This window comes from Eutrema salsugineum, unplaced genomic scaffold (genome assembly GCF_000478725.1).
Source record: "Eutrema salsugineum unplaced genomic scaffold, Eutsalg1_0 scaffold_4, whole genome shotgun sequence".
NCBI classification, from domain to species: Eukaryota; Viridiplantae; Streptophyta; class Magnoliopsida; order Brassicales; family Brassicaceae; genus Eutrema; species Eutrema salsugineum.
Genome location: NW_006256686.1, coordinates 4,524,832 through 4,544,041, shown reverse-complemented (window position 1 = coordinate 4,544,041; position 19,210 = coordinate 4,524,832). Strand labels below are relative to the sequence as shown.

The window sequence follows — 19,210 nt, the reverse complement described above, 5'->3', positions numbered from 1 at the left end:
TGAGCTCCTGGAACATCCAATGGATTTAAAGGTATCCATATTAAGACAATTCTAGAGTGACATATCTTCACCTAGTTATATACATAAGATTCAATAATGCTGCTAAATCTACGCCAAATACAAATAAATAAAAATATAAGTTTTCTCTGTTCTAAGATGAAACTAGTTCAATGTACATTAGTGATAATTTAAAGTTTTTTTTTTGTTTTGGTAAGATAATTTAAAGTCTTTGTGTAAGACTAGAAATTGGTTGATGACAGGTTAAGGAGTTATCTTAGATGTATGTAATACATCCAATGAAGTGTGTGTAATAACAACTTAAAAGATTTCTACTGAATTGTTTCTAAAATTGAAAATAGTATTTTTAAATGTATGAATAGATGTATCATATAAAATTTATGCAATAAAAAAGTAGTAGTTATCACGCATATCATATATTTCTTTTCATCAAAGAAACTATCCTAATTTCACAATATCATGGTGAGATCATGTTTTGAATGAGAAAAAAAAAACTATATTCAAGTCATATATATTCTCAAGTCAATCAATTCTGAAGCCTTTCCGAAAGAGTTTCCGGTGATTATTGACGATATAAACCTTTTTATATTACCTTTATTTTGTTTTGTAATTCAAATATGTATCAAGTACAAAGATTCGAGAAGTGGACTCTTTGGCAAAAAAACATTAATTCCGGTTTTTCTTATCGCAAGTTAAGTTTATTATAAGCATGTCTGCGAAAAAAAAAGTCATATACTCGAGAAAAAAGAAGGAGAAGATTCTGTGATCCGGTAAGGACGCATTGCACACGCGAACATGAAGATAACGTAATGGACCAATGAAACAATGACAAATTAGACTACAACCTTGATTTTATATGATTCCCAAATGGACCCATTCCCTACTTTTCTCCATGTTTGAGAATGCATCTTTGCTAGTGACTGCTACCATATATTTACATACGCGTGCGTGCGTGGAACTACTTTACTTGTTTTGGATGCTAACTAGTAAAGTTAATTACCTTTAAAATGAACGTTTTAACGTGGCACCACATCTTTTTCCATATGATGCTCAAATTTATCATACAGATATATATTCATTAATATAGAATAACTATTTTGGAGTACGGAGATACCATACATATCCATCATACAAATATAGTCGAGAAATACGGATTAGATCAAGCAACACTGGATTGATCGTTAGGCCAAATCGACTCGAAATCCTCACAACCTTACCTACACGTTGTGGGTGTATAGACTATAGAGATTTACTTTGACTGGCATTTACACTTCAAGTTAGAAGCATTGAAGCAATATATTTGTTGAGAATTATGTCAAATCCAACTAAAAACCATAAACTTCAAAGATAAAAAGTATTGAGGCAAATTATACTCACTTTTAGGATTTCTTTTATTATTGTGTGAATGAATAATTGCAAACACCCTTTACATGGCATATATATATGCGCATGAGGAATTTGTACGGTTTCTTATTGGGATTATGGAAAGTTTCATTTACTAATCGAGATTAGGAATCAGATTTTTGTCACTTAAAAACAACCATAATTGTTTAAATTCAAATGAAATTACAGGTTTTCACTAATTAGACGTATAACATTCATTCTTTTTACCAGAGAAGAGAGAGAAGCAAGGAAAACATATATAGCTGAAAGCTAATCCAAACTAACATTCCTTGTTCTTGAGTTTTTACATGGAAATACAAGTAAGTACATTGCAATACAAAATAAAATGTTTGAGGAGAGTAGTCGTGCCACATAAATACAATAATATTATCAAGCCTAACTAAAGTACACAAAACCAATATTAGATATACAAATTGATTAAGGACTCTTACGTAGAGTTAGGACGTAGCCTACACAAGCGGTTCTGTTACTTAATCAAGATTAGAGACATGTACGAAAAACACGAAACAGATCATACAACTTGTAAGTAGCTATTCACGAGTGGATTTGCTTTATATCAAAAAAAATTTGTATGAATTTGCTTAAAGAGGCATGCCTCCTGATTCAATATACTGTGTGTACCTTCTTCACTCTTAAAGATGCTTCATGAATCATGTATGTCTCTAATTCACCTAAACCACGTTATGCATTTGATCTACATGCACTACTCAATGTATTCATATACTTTTTTTTTTTTTTACGGCAATGTATTCATATGCTAATTAGTGAGTAAAGTACCATCCTAATTTGTGTGTTGAGTGGACTCTGGGATCTACTAAATTAAGCTAGGACGATGCACGAACGATTGTTGCCAAAAGGAGTCATCCGATATCTTTATTCGGCTTATAGTTTAGTCGAAACTATATTGTAGTATAGTTTTTTGGGCTAAGATCCTTTGAGAACCTCAAAAGAGTTTCTCAAGAATATATATTATTATTTAACAGAAAATGGTAAAATAACAAAAGTGTATCATATATACGTCAAAAAAATCTTATACTAATAAAAATTGAAGCTATAAACTTCTAAGGGTCTCCACATAGGATTTAAGAAATCAATTTAATTGATTGATAACACCGTATTTTGACCACTTTTATGGATCGTTTTGAAATACTTTTTTTATGTTTTTATTTGCTTTTAAGTATTTTTATTACGTTTTTCTAGTATTTGTAGTTCCAAGACTCTTTTCAGGTAACTTAGGGAAAAACTTAACAAAATGGATAGAAAACCAGATTTCAGCTCAGAGTCAAACCGTCAGAAGTTAACCCCCGATTGAAGGCCTTCTCACCGTCTGATCTAGCTCAAATTTGGAGATCTTAAAGATGGAAGTATCAGCTTTCCAGCACACTTTACAGCTTGGCAATCCAACGGTTCAATCAAAAGATGCGCGAAGAGCAAGATGTCCCGTAAACCAGCCGGCAAGCGTTTCCACCCGCGGCCAACAGACCATTCCCCGCGGTCACAACCACCGCGACCGCGGCCAGCCACCCATTCCCCGCGGTCACGCACATCCCGACCGCGGCCAGCTAACTCTGACTTTGAAGGCCCATTTCTGAAACCCGTATCATTTTCCCAGCCTCAATTCCGGAATCCTAGACACCAGAGAGTATTGGAGACTATAAATACATGTCATTTAGGTCGTTTTTTAAGAGAGAAGAGGAGAGACGAAATACTTTACAGAAATTTTACTTTAAGCTTTGTTTTTAGGTTTTAGGGAGAGAGAGATCTGTCTCTTGAACCCTGTTATTTCTTTTTCAATTTCGGTTTCTATTCTACTTTTTAATACTATGTTTTTTATTTCGTTTATTATGTCTGAGTAGTTTTATTGTTGGGTCTAAGGGATTTTCGATGGGGATTTATATGTTTGGTGAGGATTCCATGAGCTTTTGAGCCGAATCTTATAACTTTTTCTTCTGAATTCGTTTTTACTGCATGAGAGTAGCGTCATGAACTACAATCTGATCCAGATGCTTGGTGACATGAAAGTGTTCATCCAGTTTCAGATCTATTTTGGGAGAGCAAAACAAACATAGGAGTGGAAACCTACCTATGGGCGATTTGTGAATGCTGACGAGTCTTAAACATAATACATCTCTTCTTTTCCAGGGCCAGAGTGGAAACCTACTGGTCAGGATTGAGAGAGAAAGTTGTCTATGATCACGACAGTGGCGTATTCATACGTCCGTGACTCCAGTTTGAAAAGTTTAAGCTAAGATCTTATCAAATTTACTCTCTAGCAATGTTTTGAATCGTTCATACCCCTGAGAAAACTTCCCTGAACCCCAACGCCTCTTTTCTTATAGATTTACACCGATTTTCATTCAAGCTTTAGTCTAGTTTATTTACTCTTTCAATCGATTTTCATTCAAGCAATTAGGTTAGCCGTTTTTCCCATTTTCACCCGTTTTCGTTAAGTTTAGTTATTAGGTCATTTTAATTCCCGTAGTTTCTCTTTAAAATTTGTTTTTACGTTTTAAACACACCACCAAAACCCTCACAAAACTCGCCTGGTTCTAAACTTCATTACTTCATATTTTTTTCGAAGGCTTTTGCAGGAAAGATCCTCCTTCCCTGTGGATTTGATCCCTAAGTACTACAATCGATCAGATGTGCACTTGCGGCTACTGATTTCATTTAGGGTAAAACTTGACATCCTCAACACATGACCACATCAACATTCAAAAATAAGGAACATTTACATATTATAATATTATTACTGAAAAAAGAAAATTAAGAAAGTGTCCACATAAGATTTGAAAAATCAATTTTATTGGTCCACATCAACATTCAAAATTAAGGAAAATTTACAAATTATAATATTATTGCTGAAAAAAAGAAATTAAGAAAGTTTATTGGTCCAATAATTTTTTTTTATTGGTCCACCTCAACATTGAAAATTGAAAAATTGAAAAATTAATTTGACCCAAAAAAAGTAAACATAATTGATATCCAAACTTAGGTTTATATGAAATCAAATACGAAAACTAACGTGATGAAATTCCTCAAGTTATTAATTACAGAAACCAAAAAGATTTAATTGGGGAAAAAGGCTCTTCTTAATAATAAAAAACTAAAATAAATAATATTAAAATAGGAAATTTTTAATTTAAATTAGATATCTACACACATATTTAGAGACTCTTACATTAGCATCCAATTTTTTTGTCACATAATTATAATAATTTTTAAGTTTTTTTTCCTATGTGTGCAACTATGTAAAATAAACAAAAACAAAAGATAGAGTAAGGTTTCACTAAAAAAATAAGTCAATACAACGTAAAAGAATTAACTTGACTAAACTATATGTTTAACTATTAGCTAAATTACAAAGAATATAATGAAAAACGATATAAATAAAGCCACTACAAGAACAAAATTGAATAACTATATGTTTAATTATTAGCTAAATTATAAAAAATATGAAATGAGATATAAACAAAGGCACTACAAGCCGCTTTAATATTGAAAAAGATATCGTAAAATCTCCAAAGCTTGGCCACCAAATTTGAGAAGAATAATAAATTTCAAGCAATTCAAGAAACATGTCAAGTGATTGATATTCGACACTTTTGAAAAACCAAGCACTGAAAATAGAAAAAAGAACATAGCGGAGGAGACTGAGGTATCTGAGGAAATTTTTTGAAATAACATAACATCTGAATGGGTTTTAACAACCCAACATGAACCACAAAAGTAACAATTAGCTGACCAAGCAGCATCCCAATACATTCGGTAAGCCTCAAAACAAAGAGGAGAGGCTAAAATCACTTGCCGTAACGGGCCTCATGTGAGATTTTCCAGTTTTGATTTCTAAATATATTACTAATAAAAGTTAAAACTATATGTCTCTAAGAATGTCCATATATGATTTAAAAGTTTAATTCTATTGGTCCACATCAATATTTAAAATTTTAAAAAAATTTAAATTATACTGTTAACAAACAAATATATTTAAAAAAAAATAAAAGTTGAAGCTATATACTTCTAAAGACATCCACATAAGATTTAAAAAGTCAAATTTATTGTTCCACATCAATAATTAAAATTAATTTTTTTTTTAAATTACAAAATTACATTATTATTACAAAATAATATAGGAAATATTGTTAATTAAAATTATTCTATTATTAATGATAGCTAAAGCTATAATATTTTCAAACCATCCACATCAGCATTTAAAAAATCATTTTTATTCGTATATATTAAAATAATAAATTAAAAAAGTTTATAATTCTATTATTATGATTAAAAAATATATGAAAAATAAAGAAATCTCTATTAACAAAAAAAAACCAACATGATATTAAAATCTCCATTACCATTGTTTAAATCACAAATTTAATTTATTATCTATAAAAAAAGATATGCTACTTATACAAGTTTAAGTCATTTGATTTTAAAGTTTTTCATGTAGAATTTTAAATAACTAAAATTTATGATTTATATTCATCTAATTTTTTCACATATGCAAAACATATTATCGAAATATGTAATATATTATGCGAAAATATGTAATATTTTTTTTCTCATGTAATATATTATGCAAAAATGATAAAAAATTTACATTTTATATATTCAATTTGGAATTCAATATATTAATGTATGAGTTCTTAGTTTTGAGTTGTTTGATTTGTTTTATTTTTATAAATTCGTATGTAATAAATTGTACTGGTTTTGTCTACTTAATTACAATTAGAAGTGAGAATGAATATGATGAATGTAAATATAATCATACAAAAATTATTAAAATAAATAAATATGATAGATTCATTGAAAAAACAGATATAACAAAAATAAAAATGAAGAAGATGAAAAACAATTTCATTCTTATTAGAAGAGACGACATATAATCATTGAAAATTTATTTAAAAGTTTACACTACCAATTGACAAAAATATATTTATTCATAAATTTTGTGTGATTTTATTCATTTCATATTCAACTATTGTTTTGGTATCAAATTTAAAGTTGTTATTAATCTCAAAGCAAATATTTTATTTATTAGTTTATTTTTTAAGTTAATATATCAAAATAAAAAAAAAATTATTTGTTAAACAAGAGAAGAAAAAAGATTAAATTTTAAATTTATTTTTAAAGAACATATATATAATTAAAATAAAAGTGAAAATGATAGAAAAAAAAAATCTTCTTGATTTAAAGAAGTGAATGTATAATATTTTATTATCATGTTAATACTATGTGTAAAAAGTAACATTTGATTAATTTGTAAAAAATTTAGTTGGTTTTGATATATTAATTTATAAGTGTTTGACCAAAACAAAACCGTTAAAACATCATAATTTACATAAAAATTATTAAATCAACACTATAATATTTTAATATATGATTAAAACATTAATATATACAATTGATATTTTAATAAATATAATTAATTGCATATAATTTTTACTAATAAAATACCCACGCGTGGACGCAAAATCTAGTATTATAAAGAAGCTCTTGTATTAAATAATTAATAACTCTTATAAGTTCTTTAGAATATCAACCAACTAATTCACTAACAAACCATCACCCAAAAAACAAAACAAAAAGAGAGAGAGAGAGACAGAGAGAGAGAGAGTCAAATATTGAGTTGTATTTTAAGCAGTAAATAAAAAGTAAAACAACTGGCATTAAAAAAAAACACAATTTAATTTGTTATTATAAGTGTTCTTCCCAAAAAAAGATAAAGAAAACAAAACAATAACAACTGGATATGACAAAACAAATACAAATTCTGTTTAATAAGATGAGGCAACCTTCAACCTCCTTACGCGTCATCATCATCCTTACATGGAGGTTTCTCTTCTTCTCCCAATCATTATTCCTTAATCTTTTTTTTTTCCTCTCTATCATCTCTATCCAAATCTCCCAAAACCTATCTTTTCAATTTGATATCTATTGTTCATTCGTTTCCTTTCCACCATTCTTGGATCCAAAAGCCACAAGGGGCTTCATTCACGAGCCTCTGAGAGATCTCCAATACCATCTGGCTGATATGTGAAACCTTTATATCATAGAATTTGTTATTTGTTTGTGTGTGTAAAAGTTGAATTAGGGGAAGATAAGAAGCGATCATGTCCTTTAGATCACAATCGACAGGAAGCAGTCAATTCGCGGAGAAGATAACAGAGGATCCTGTAACGTATAAGACGGCACAAAGCACCGTGACATGCATGTACCAAACGCATATATCCGGATTCTGGAGGAATGTTACGGTTCTATGGTCCAAGAATCTCATGAACCATTCGCTTACGGTCATGGTTACAAGCGTGGAAGGCGATATGAATTATTGCTGCAAGGTTGATCTAAAGCCATGGCATTTCTGGAACAAGAAAGGCTACAAGTCGTTCGAGGTGGAAGGTAACCCTGTGGAGGTGTATTGGGATTTCAGGTCAGCGAAATTCACGAGTAGCCCCGAGCCAAGCTCGGACTTCTACGTGGCTCTAGTCTCCGAGGAAGAGGTGGTTTTGTTGGTGGGTGATTACAAGAAGAAAGCTTTCAAGAGAACAAAGTCGAGGCCCGCTTTGGTCGAGGCTGCCTTGTTTTACAAGAAAGAGAATGTGTTTGGTAAGAAGTGTTTTTCGACGAGGGCTAGATTTTACGACAGGAAAAAAGAGCACGAGATCATCGTGGAGAGCTCGATCTCGGGGCCTAAAGAGCCAGAGATGTGGATAAGTATAGATGGGATTGTGTTGGTACAGGTCAAGAATCTGCAATGGAAATTCAGAGGGAATCAGACCGTGCTGGTAGATAAACAACCGGTTCAAGTGTTTTGGGATGTGTATGATTGGTTATTCAGCTCGCCAGGGACAGGTCATGGTTTGTTCATATTCAAACCAGGGACCAACGAAGACAGCGACATGGAAGGAAGTGGTCACGGTGGTGGAGAGAGCGATACAAGCATAGGGAGCAGGTATTATTCGACCAAGAGTAGCTCTTGGCCGCCCGAGTTTTGCCTCTTTCTTTATGCTTGGAAACTTGAATAGTAGTTTTTCAAAAAAGAGAAGCTTTTGTCTGTTATATTTTTTTGTCAGCAACATGCAACATGACATAACGATAACATTATCGTGGTGCTTTTGTCTATTCTCTTATTGTTGTTTCTTGTGGCTGTAAATCATTCTTCCTCTTCATCATTTATTGACAAAGACAACATCACCGTCATGACTTCAAACAAAAATGTTATGCCGTAGAAATACTTGTATACTTCAATTGTACCCTTATGACAAATCTATTCTACCAAACAGCTTTTTCTTTTTGTTTCTTCGTCTTTTTTTTTTCTATTATCACGGGGCTATGAACTTTTGATTGATACGTATCTAACTCAAAACCAAACATATTGATGGCAAAAAGCTTTCATCCATCATAGACCAAGAATTTGACTATTTAGAAACATATAGTCCAGTTAACCTGTTGCGCTAATAAGATGATAACAAATCTTGATATGAATGTGAAGAAACACAAGAAACATCGCCATTGTTGGGATACAACTTCGCTGCTTACTGACTTGTAGCGTCAAATAAAAAGTTTGGCACTTTTATAAATAAATGAGCTAAAACCAAAACTAAACAACATAAATAAGAAAGAATTCATAAAGTAAGAGGTAACTGATGTACTAAAACAAATATTCATTAAATTATTCAAAAACAAGAAAACAAAATCAAGAATAGCTGCAACAAACCACTTACTCATTTTGATTGGATTTGGCCAAATTAAACTTGTAACATAACTGATAATAAATGGCCACCACGATCTTGAACACAACCGTGGTCCTTTCCTAAAAGGGTTTCCGTGAAATATTCAGCGTCCTCTCCATTAGTGTATACCACGGTGCTACTGTTCTCATCAGTTGTATTACACCACAAAGCCACTTTCTTCTCCTCATCGATTAAAAGACTTGTGAAAACAGGAACACCATTACGGCGACTACTGCGTGAGTATGCAAAGAATTTGCTCCATGATAACTCTGCTTTAATATCAATTTAATTGGCCACCCACATCTATATCTCTGATGTACCATATTATAAATCAAGACTGAGAGTTCTTCTTCTCTAACAACTGATAGAGCCATCGAGTGACCACTATTAGGAGATTGGGGAAGGCAAAAACGTTCAAATCTCTCTCTTGCAAAATGAAAACTGAGTAAACTATAGTACGAAGTCCAGTAAGTATTTCCCTTCAAAGTGAAGCCACGAAATCTGAAACTGACGCATGTGGGAACATTTACAAATCTCCATGAATCAGAGCTAACTCATAGATTTCAAATCCACCAACTGGCTTATTTTCTTTGTTGTAACTTTTCCAAAACATCAAGATGTTGTAGCTGCGGCAAGACTGGTTGTTTTCGTATCCTAGAGCAAAACTACACTCTCTATTGTAACCATTTTTCGTGTTGGATCCACCTGGCTTCCCCTAAATATGGATTCCAAACAAGGGGTCTATTATCCTTGGTGATGCATAACAACAAACCGTCGTAGTGAAATACTTCAGCTATATTTACTTGTGAACAACAATGGGAACAATACATTAGGCTAAGTTTATGTTTAAACTCTATAAAGCGAGGAACAACGTTGAGATCGACCTCATTGGGAAAATCTTATAATACGTCACATGAGAACATGAGACTGCTTTGGAGCTTTAGAAAAGTGCTTCTGAGAGAATCCTATAATACTTCAACATGAGAACATGAGACTACTTTGGGTCTTTGAATAAAGCGTTCTATCGTTTGCAAACAGATCGTAGTAGTTTCAGAGATGTGGCCGCCGGAACCCTAGAGCCAAATCCGACGGCAGATCCGACATCTTCATTCTCTCTCTCTCTCTCAGAATATCTAGAAGAGCTTCGAGCTTCTCTTTCCACATATGTAGTCTCTTCGTCCATCAAACTTTTCCACCTCTACTCTTGTCGATGACATGGTTCCCGGCTTGAGATTCAATCTCTAGAACCACAAGTACCGAAACTTGGCTTTGATACCACTCTGTTAAGTCTCAGCAACCGAAATACCGAAATACATCGACTTTCTCCGGTTTATGTCCTCACATACCAAGACCTGAGATGTATTTGAAGAGACATAACAGAGGAGCTCAAAACAGAGTTTGAAAACAGAGGACTTTTCGAAGAAGAAAATGATATGAAGAAGAAAGTAAAGAACAAGACACATGAAAGTTTAACGAGTTCACACCATTAAAGGTCGCTATTCGCTACATCTCGCTGAGACTCACCTCGGAATCCACTAGATAGAGAGTAGCTTTACAACAAGTAGATACAAGAGATTCGCCTAATGCTCTTTGAACTCGCACTTAGACACTCTCCCTATCTATCTTGTAATGAGAAAACTGAACACAAAGCTTATGCTTATACAAGTTTTCTTTAGCTGTTTTGTCTCTCTAACCTTGCCCAAGTTATTCACACACTTCTCTTTCTCTCTTCTGGAAGCTCCTTTTATAGTGATCACACACTAGGGCTTCCAATGTAACACAACCGCAAGAATCAAATGATCAAAACCAAACGCCAAGATATCTTCTTGATTTTTCTTTGTTGCAGACAAAACATGAGTTTCCTCTTTCATGAACAAACACTTATGCGTCTTTGATAGCCGAAAGATAACGATGCTTTGACATTTTAGGCCATCGTCTCTTCCCAACACAAGTGGTCCCCAAAAGTTTACCAAACCTCAGTTTCACCTTATGGTAACTTCAGTTTTAAAATTTTCACGACTTGAGTTTTACCAAACCAATAAGTGACTTGTTCATCACGGCCATAACTCCACAGGTTGTATATATTCTTATATGTATTTTTTCTGGATTATGATACGATAATGATGGCAATGAATGGATACAGAAATCAACTGGTAATCCTCTATGGATTATCTTATCTTTGTTCACATGGGGGCATTCAGAGTCGTCACTAGATTGTGCATTTACATAATATCTGACTAGACAAATGTCACTTGACAGTGAAGTTTTCTAGGGCAGTTTGATTGACTAAGAAAATCATATCTTTTGGGTTCTGCCTCGAAGGTAGAGTTTCCGAAGCTGTGGCGCTAGTTGATCGAATGGTAGAAATGAAGCATAGTCCGAATCTCATAACTCTCTCCACATTATCATGACCTAATTTATATTGTTGGATGGATTGTGTAACAATGGGAAACTAGAAAAAGCATTGCAAGTATTTATATTAATGCAAAAGAGTAAAATTAAGAAACAATATAAATTTTCCAAGTCATCCCATTTGGTAGAGTATGAGAGATAGAGGGCTTTAGCTAACTTTAAGAAACAATTTATAAGAGTGAGGGAAGAGTGAGGTAAGAACTAACTAATTAAAACTTACAAATTGATTTGGCCACGACCACCTTGGCCTTGTCGACCACGATTCCCTCGTCCTCCAGCTGTATTCTAAATGAATCTTCAAACAACTCACTTTGATCCGAAAGAGCAAATTGGTTTCCCTTTGCTCCCACACAATCTTTATCATTTTCCTCACTCATACATATATAGTATCTTTCTTATTTTGTGTGGCAGTTTTTGAAACTATTGGAACAGCCTGTGATGAGGGTACAACTACTCTTGGTTGGATTTGAACCAAACTTGGAACATAACTGAAAATAAATGGCCACCACGATCTTGAACAAAACCATGGTTCTTTTATATAAGGGGTTTCTGTGTAATAGTCATCGTCCTCTCCAATAGTGTATACCACGTCCCCGTAGTTCCTATATAATATTGAATCACAACACAAGGCCACTTTCTTCTCCCCCTCGATTAAAAGACTCGTGAAAGGATGAACACGATCACTGTGAGTACTGCCTAAGTCCACTGTGAAGGATTTGCTCCATGGCAACTCTGCTTCGCTATCCAATTTCTTGGTCACCCACATCTCCACCACAGATGTATCAAACTTCTGAATTAACACTGAGAGTTGTTCTTCTCTAAAAACTGATAGAGCCATATAATTTACACGATTCGGAGATGGGGGAAGACAAAAATGTCTAAATCTCTCTCTTGTGTAAAATCAAAGCTGAGTAAGTATTCGTCGTCTTTGTCTATTTCATCATAAGAAATCCAATAAGTATTTCCCTTCAAAGTCACATTGCTATATCTGAATCCGATGCATCTGGGAACATTAACAACTCTCCATGAATCAGAGCTAAACTCATAGATTTTAAACCCACGAACTGGTTTGTTTGTATTTTGGTAAGCTCTCCAAAACATCAAGGTTTTGTAGCTGCGGCAATATTGGTTATTTTCGTACCCTAGAGCAAAGCTACAGTCTCTATCGTAACTGTTTTTGTGTTGGATGCACCTGATTTCCCCTAAACATGGATTCCAAACCACAAGTCTATTATCATCGGTGATGCATAACAACAAACCATTGCAGTGAAAAATTTTAGCTATATCCACTTGTTTTGAATTAGAATGGGAACCCTTTAGGCTAAGTGCATCTTTATATAGAATTAGAGACTCAAGATTAAGAACACAAACTCACTTTATTGCTTTAGAAAAATCACTCAAAACTAAAGCTTTCTCAATCTCTATAATCTCATGAGAATGCTACAACTTCATATATCGAGAAATATTTCCTAAATCCTAATTCCATTGAAAACACACTTTTCCTTTTTCTTAGATAACTCCTAAGTATATTAGATAACTCCTAAATATAATTATTCCTAATCTATTTAGGAAACTTGTTTCTTAAGCTTTCTTCAAGCTTACTCCAACATTCTCCCCTTTAAGTTTGAAGTCTTCTTTTGATACATCATTGACACCAATAAGTTCCCCCATCTCTTTAAACTTGATTCTCCCAAGTGCCTTTGTTAAGATATCTGCCTTTTGCTCAACTCCAGGAACATGTTCGACTCTATTAGTAATGGGCCTAACTCACACCCAAAAGCTAGCTCATGAGTGGAGGATTGCCACACACTTATATATTGTCCACAATCTTCTATTTTATCGATGTGGAACACATTCTAACAGACTATTACTTGTTCATTTCCTATGCACTCTCGTATAAAGTGGTATCTCCTGTGAATGTGTTTGATGAGGCCATGAAAAACCGGATTTTTGGTTAATTCTATTGCCGACTTGTTGTCTATTCGGATGACCACCTTCTCACTGCTTGCTTCAGTAATCTCACTAAGAAGTTCTTGAAGCCATATAGCTTGTTTTGCAGCTTCAGTGGCTGCCAGAAATTCAGCCTCACAAGAAGACAATGCCACTGTCTCTTGCTTCTGCGAACACCAGGTAATTGAACAACTATTAAGATAAAAGATGTGTCCTGTTGTACTTTTACCATCATCCACATCAACATTGTGACTGCTGTCACTATACCCCACCAACTCTGTTTGTTCTGCTCGTTCAAATACAAGTCCGAGAGACAACGTTCCTCTTAGATACCTTAGGACCTGCTTCAACGCTGCACCATGAGATTCCTTAGGTTCCTGCATATATCTGCTTAAGACACCAACACAAAAGGAAAGGTCTAGACGTGTATGAAGCAAATATCGAAGACACCCGATATTCCTCCTATACTCTGTCTCATTGATGCCCTTTTCTTCATGTGCTTTGGATAATTTTAAGCCTGAGTCCATGGGTATATGAACAGCAATGCACCCTTGCATTCCTGCTTCTTCCAAGATTTTTGTTGCATATCTTTCTTGTCTCAATGTAATGCCTCCTTCATGCTGATCTACTTCGATGCCTAAGTAGTAAGTTAATCTCCCAAGATCACTCATTTTGAATTTAGTCGACATCTCTTTCTTGAACTCAAAAATTAGATTTAAGCTTGATCCTGTAATAAGCAAGTCATCCACATAAACAGCCATAAGAAGAAGCATTCCTCTCTCCCTCTTTTGATACAACATTTATCAAACCTTAGCTCTTTAAGAATCTTATTCAGCTTGTTGTTCCAAGCTCTGGGCGCTTGCCTTAATCCATATAGAGTTTTATTCAAGTTGTACACTTTATTCTCACTCCCCTTGACCACAAATCCTTCAGGCTGAGTAACATGAACAACTTCCTTTAATTCACCATGAAGAAAGGCAGTTTTTACATCAAGATTATGTATTTCCCAACCGTTTGATACAGCTAATGTGATGAGAAACCGAACTGTTTCAATTCTGGCGACCGGAACAAACACCTCTTCAAAATCTACTCCATGTTTCTGCTCATAACCTTTAGCCACAAGCCTTGCTTTATACTTGTTTATGCTGCCATCTGAATTGCGCTTTATTTTGAAGACCCACTTTAACCCAATTGGTTTAACTCCTTGGAGAAGATCGACGAGATTCCATGTTTTGTTCTTTGTTATAGACAAAATCTCGGCTTCGCATGTTTCTCTCCATACTTGTAACTCTTTTGCTTCATTGAAATCCCAAGGTTCATCGTTGATTCCTAACAGCAGACGTTCTCCTTCGAGCTTGGCCAACATCACAAAATCTGTTAAGTGACCCGGTTTCTTAGTTTGTCTCGATGATCTTCTTAACATCGGTTGGGTCGACTATGTTTCCTCTGTTTCTACAACATCTTGCTGCTGCTCGAGCTCTGTGTCACTTTTAGGACCAGCATCAGCATCTTCTTCTCGGATTTGCTCCTCATCAAAGCTTTCTTCTCCTCGTTCAACTTCATTGTCTTTGTTATCTTCTAAAATACCTTTGTTTCCAAATTCCCCGAAGCTGAGTGTGAACATCCCCGAACTCTCACTGATTTCCTTCTCTTGGTTGTTCCACTTCCAGCTTCTATTCTCATCACAAATCATGTCTCTACTGACCACTATCTTCCAAATTCTAGGATCGAGCAGACGATATGCCTTCGATCCAGGCTCTGTGCCTAAATGCACCAATACTCTCGACCTGTCATCCAACTTCTTCAGGTGTTGTGACTCTGTTTTTGCAAAGGCAATACATCCAAACATGCGTAGATGCTCGACATTAGGTTTCCTATTTTTGAAAGCTTTGTAAGGTGTTTGTGCCACTAAATTTCTTGTTGCGACCCGATTGATAAGGTAAGTAGCATGCCTCACCGCCTCTCTTTACAGGTAATTCGGTACATTCATATGTTTCATAATACTCCTTGTCATCCCTAATAGAGTTATGTTTCGTCGCTCCACTACGCCATTCAGTTGTGGGGAGTAAGGCGCGGTTAGATGTCATTTAATACCTGTCTTGACGGAGAAGTTTTGGAAATCTTGGGACACAAACTCTCCACCTCTATCCATTCAAAAAGTCTTGATAGAATCCTCTGTTTCATGCTCGATTAGTGCTTTGAATCTTTTGAACTTGTCAAACGCCTCGTTCTTCTCCTTCACTGACCACATGTACCGTGAGTGATCGTCAATGAGGACAAATATATATCTGTTCCGAGCAGCTGTAGGAGGTGTGATGGGTCCGCAGAGATCCCCATGTACAAGCTCGAGGATGTTTTGTGCACGATATGTTGTTGCCTTAGGAAACGCATGTCTTGCTTGTTTTACCAAGTAAAAAAGATGCACAAGCTCCTCTTTCAATCGAAATACTCGGTATTCCTGCTTCTAGCTCTTTTTTCACCATAGTTCTCATGTTTTCTGTGCCCATGTGTCCGAGTCTAGCGTGCCATCGTGCTGAATCACTCAGGTCCATGAGTTGCAGATATTTAGTACTTTCTACTTCCATCAGCACTTTATATAGCCGATTCCTCGATCGGTACGCCTTTACCAATAACTTGTCGTCCTTGTCGTGCAAAGTTAGATAGTCTTCCCTCATTCGAACATCGCATCCTGACTCTGTCGCCTGCCCAAGACTAATAATATTGCTCCTTAGGTCTGGTATATATAAACATCTGATAGAATTCTTTTCTCGTCATTCTTGGTGATAAAAAGGATCGAACCTTTCCCCTTTATATCTACACGGGAATCATCTCCAAATTTAACCTTTCCCGTGATAGATTCATCAAGTTTAGAAAAGTAGGCTCCATCCCCTGTCATATGATTGCTAGCTCCAATGTCTAAGTACCAGACATTGTGACTGTCTGAGCTTGTTTTGAAATCGTTCGGCTTAATGTTTCTTTCATTGAGATACACCACCTCATGCATCATCAGTTTTTCCGCCTCTTGCGTGTCTTTATCTTCGTCTTCTTGAGCTTCTTGAAGCTTAAGTAATCTGTCCGGGCAGTTAGCGCATAATGCCCTGTCTTATCACATCTGTAGCAAACTATCTTAGACTTGTCAGTTTCTTGTCTATATCCGCCGTTTTGTTGATAGCCAGAGCGGCCACGACCTCTTCCTCGTCCGTAGAATCGGCCACCACGACCTCGGCCACTTCCAGAACCATAGATTTCTTGTGACTCTGTATTAGAATACATAAGTTTGCCTTGGTCTTCTGCTTGATCTCCTTCTTCATCGTTTATTATCTCTTCATAGGCCTTCAACCTTCCAACGATATCCTCAAAGCTTGTTGTGTTGAGATCAAGAACTTGTTCCAAGGCAGCGATAATATGTATGTATCTTCCTCGTGGGAGACTTTTAAGAAATTTTTTAACGAGCTTTGATTCCTCAATTATCTCTCCTAGAGCTCCTGACTGAGTGGATAACTCCGAAAGTTTTCCTACGAAGTCGTCGATTTTGTCCGTTTCCTTCATCTTCATCCTATCAAATTCCGACATTAAGGTCTGGAGCCTCGCTTCTCTGACTCTCTCAGCTCCCATGTTCCTGGTTTTGATAGAGTTCCAGACTTCTTTTGTTGTTTCTAGGTTTCCAACTTGTAGAACTAGGGCTTTGGGTATGGATTGGAATAAAAGGGCTTTTGCTAGATCGTTCTTATCTCAATCTTCTTGTCCAGGATTGGTAGCTTCCCAGACTTTATGAACCTTGAGTGCCACTTTCATCCTCATAGACCATACGGTGTAATTAGTGGTGTTTAGCATGGGACATTGAACAGCCGATGAAATACTCTCCTTCGGCTTGATCGAATCTGTTGCAACTATGTCACCCTTCTCGCTATAGAACGTATAATCTTTGTTTTTTGATCTCTTGTTTTAACCTTAATGCTCTGATACAAAATATACAATTAGAGACTCAAGATTAAGAATACAAACTCACTTTATTGCTTTAAAAAAATCACTCAAAACTAAAGCTTTCTCAATCTCTATACTATCATGAGAATGCCACACTTTGACACCTTCACATATATAGAGAAATATTTCATAAATCCTAATTCCATTGGAAACACACTTTTCTTTTTTCTTAGATAACTCCTAAGTATATTAAATAACTTCTAAATATACTTATTCCTAATCTATTTAGGAAACTTGTTTCTTAAGCTTTCTTCAAGCTTACTCCAACATTAAACCCTACAGTCAGAGAAACAACGTTAAGATCGACTTTCACTGAAAAAATCTTATATTCCTTCAACATGACAACAAGAGACTGCTTTGGAGCTGTACGAAAGTGCTTCTTGGAGAATCTTGGCTCTTTGAATAAAGTGTTCCATTGTTTGCAAACAAAACGTCACCGTTTCGGAGATGTGGCCGGAACCCATGAGAGTATTTCCTCTACTAATTCAGATGGAAGATCCGCATCTTCATTATTTCTCTCTACTTGTGATCTGATCTCCCAAAGAAGAAAAAACGACTAGATGGATTTCTCTAAGTTGATATTAGAGTTTTGAGTTTTTTTTTTTGTTTTTTCTTTTTGAAGTTTGCCTCTGAACCAATCTATCTTATATATTAGTCATGGAATGGTTTTGCCTTTTGACTGTTTTTTTTCTTTTACAGTTTTAACTTAATCGTGTATTAGTGAATATAGGTTGGTTTAATGTGTAATTATTCTGGTTAAGTTAAACCAGTTTTGTACCGAAGATTGAGTAGATAGATTACTTGTATATAATACCATGTACAGGATACTTTCCTTTTTTCATAATAAGAAAATACATTTTCTCATAACAAACTTTGTCTTCTTCCTCTCATTCTCTGGAAGCTAATATGGTATCATAGCCATCCCGGTTCTAATTTCCTCTTTGTTTTCGTCATTTCGAGCTTCATTTTATTCATTTCTGGCTTGATCTGAAGCTCCGATGGTGTCTGTGAAGAATATTCCGCGTCGTTTGACCTGATCCTGATCCGTTTCGACAACTCAAGCTCCGATTGCTCCTCCGGTGACATCTGATCCCGTTTCTCAAGCATCGAGAGTTGCAATTCCTCCGGACTCCATGGATTCAGTTCATTCGCCGTTTTTATGCACAATGCTGATCATCCAGGTTTGCAGCTCATTTCTCTTCGACTTGAAGGTTCGAACTATGATGACTGGAAAGCTGCGATGTGTATTGCTCTAGATGCTAAAAACAATATAGGATTTGTGAATGGATCATTACCTCGTCCATCTAAATTAGATCCTAACTTTCGCTAATGGTCTAGATGCAATAGTATGGTTAAGTCATGGTTACTTAACTCTGTATCGCCTCAGATCTATCGTAGCATCCTGAGAATGAATGATGCTACTGATATTTGGCTCGATTTACATAGTCGATTCCATATGACTAACCTACCAAGAACATTCAATCTGACACAAGAGATCCAGGATCTTCGTCAGGGTTTCATGTCACTTTCCGATTACTACACGACTCTGAAAACGTTATGGAGTAATCTGGAGAGTACTGAAGAACCCGATGATCCATGTGTCTGTGGAAAAGCTATTCGTCTGCAACAGAAGGCAGAGAGAGCTAAGATTGTAAAGTTTCTAGCTGGTTTGAATGAATCTTATGCAATCATCAGGAGACAGATCATTA

At 35.2% G+C, this 19,210-nt stretch overlaps 1 protein-coding gene and 1 pseudogene across 1 annotated transcript; one reads left to right on the top strand and one right to left on the bottom strand.

Moving 5' to 3' along the window:
- Positions 1–7,218: 7,218 nt before the first annotated feature.
- LOC18014173 lies at positions 7,219–8,620 on the top strand. Its single transcript, XM_006418540.2, has one exon. The coding sequence runs from the start codon at positions 7,536–7,538 to the stop codon at positions 8,445–8,447; it is 912 nt and encodes a 303-aa protein (XP_006418603.1). The 5' UTR covers positions 7,219–7,535; the 3' UTR covers positions 8,448–8,620.
- Positions 8,621–11,940: 3,320 nt separating this feature from the next.
- On the bottom strand, positions 11,941–18,608 carry LOC18014169 (annotated as a pseudogene).
- Between the last annotated feature and the right edge of the window lie 602 nt (positions 18,609–19,210).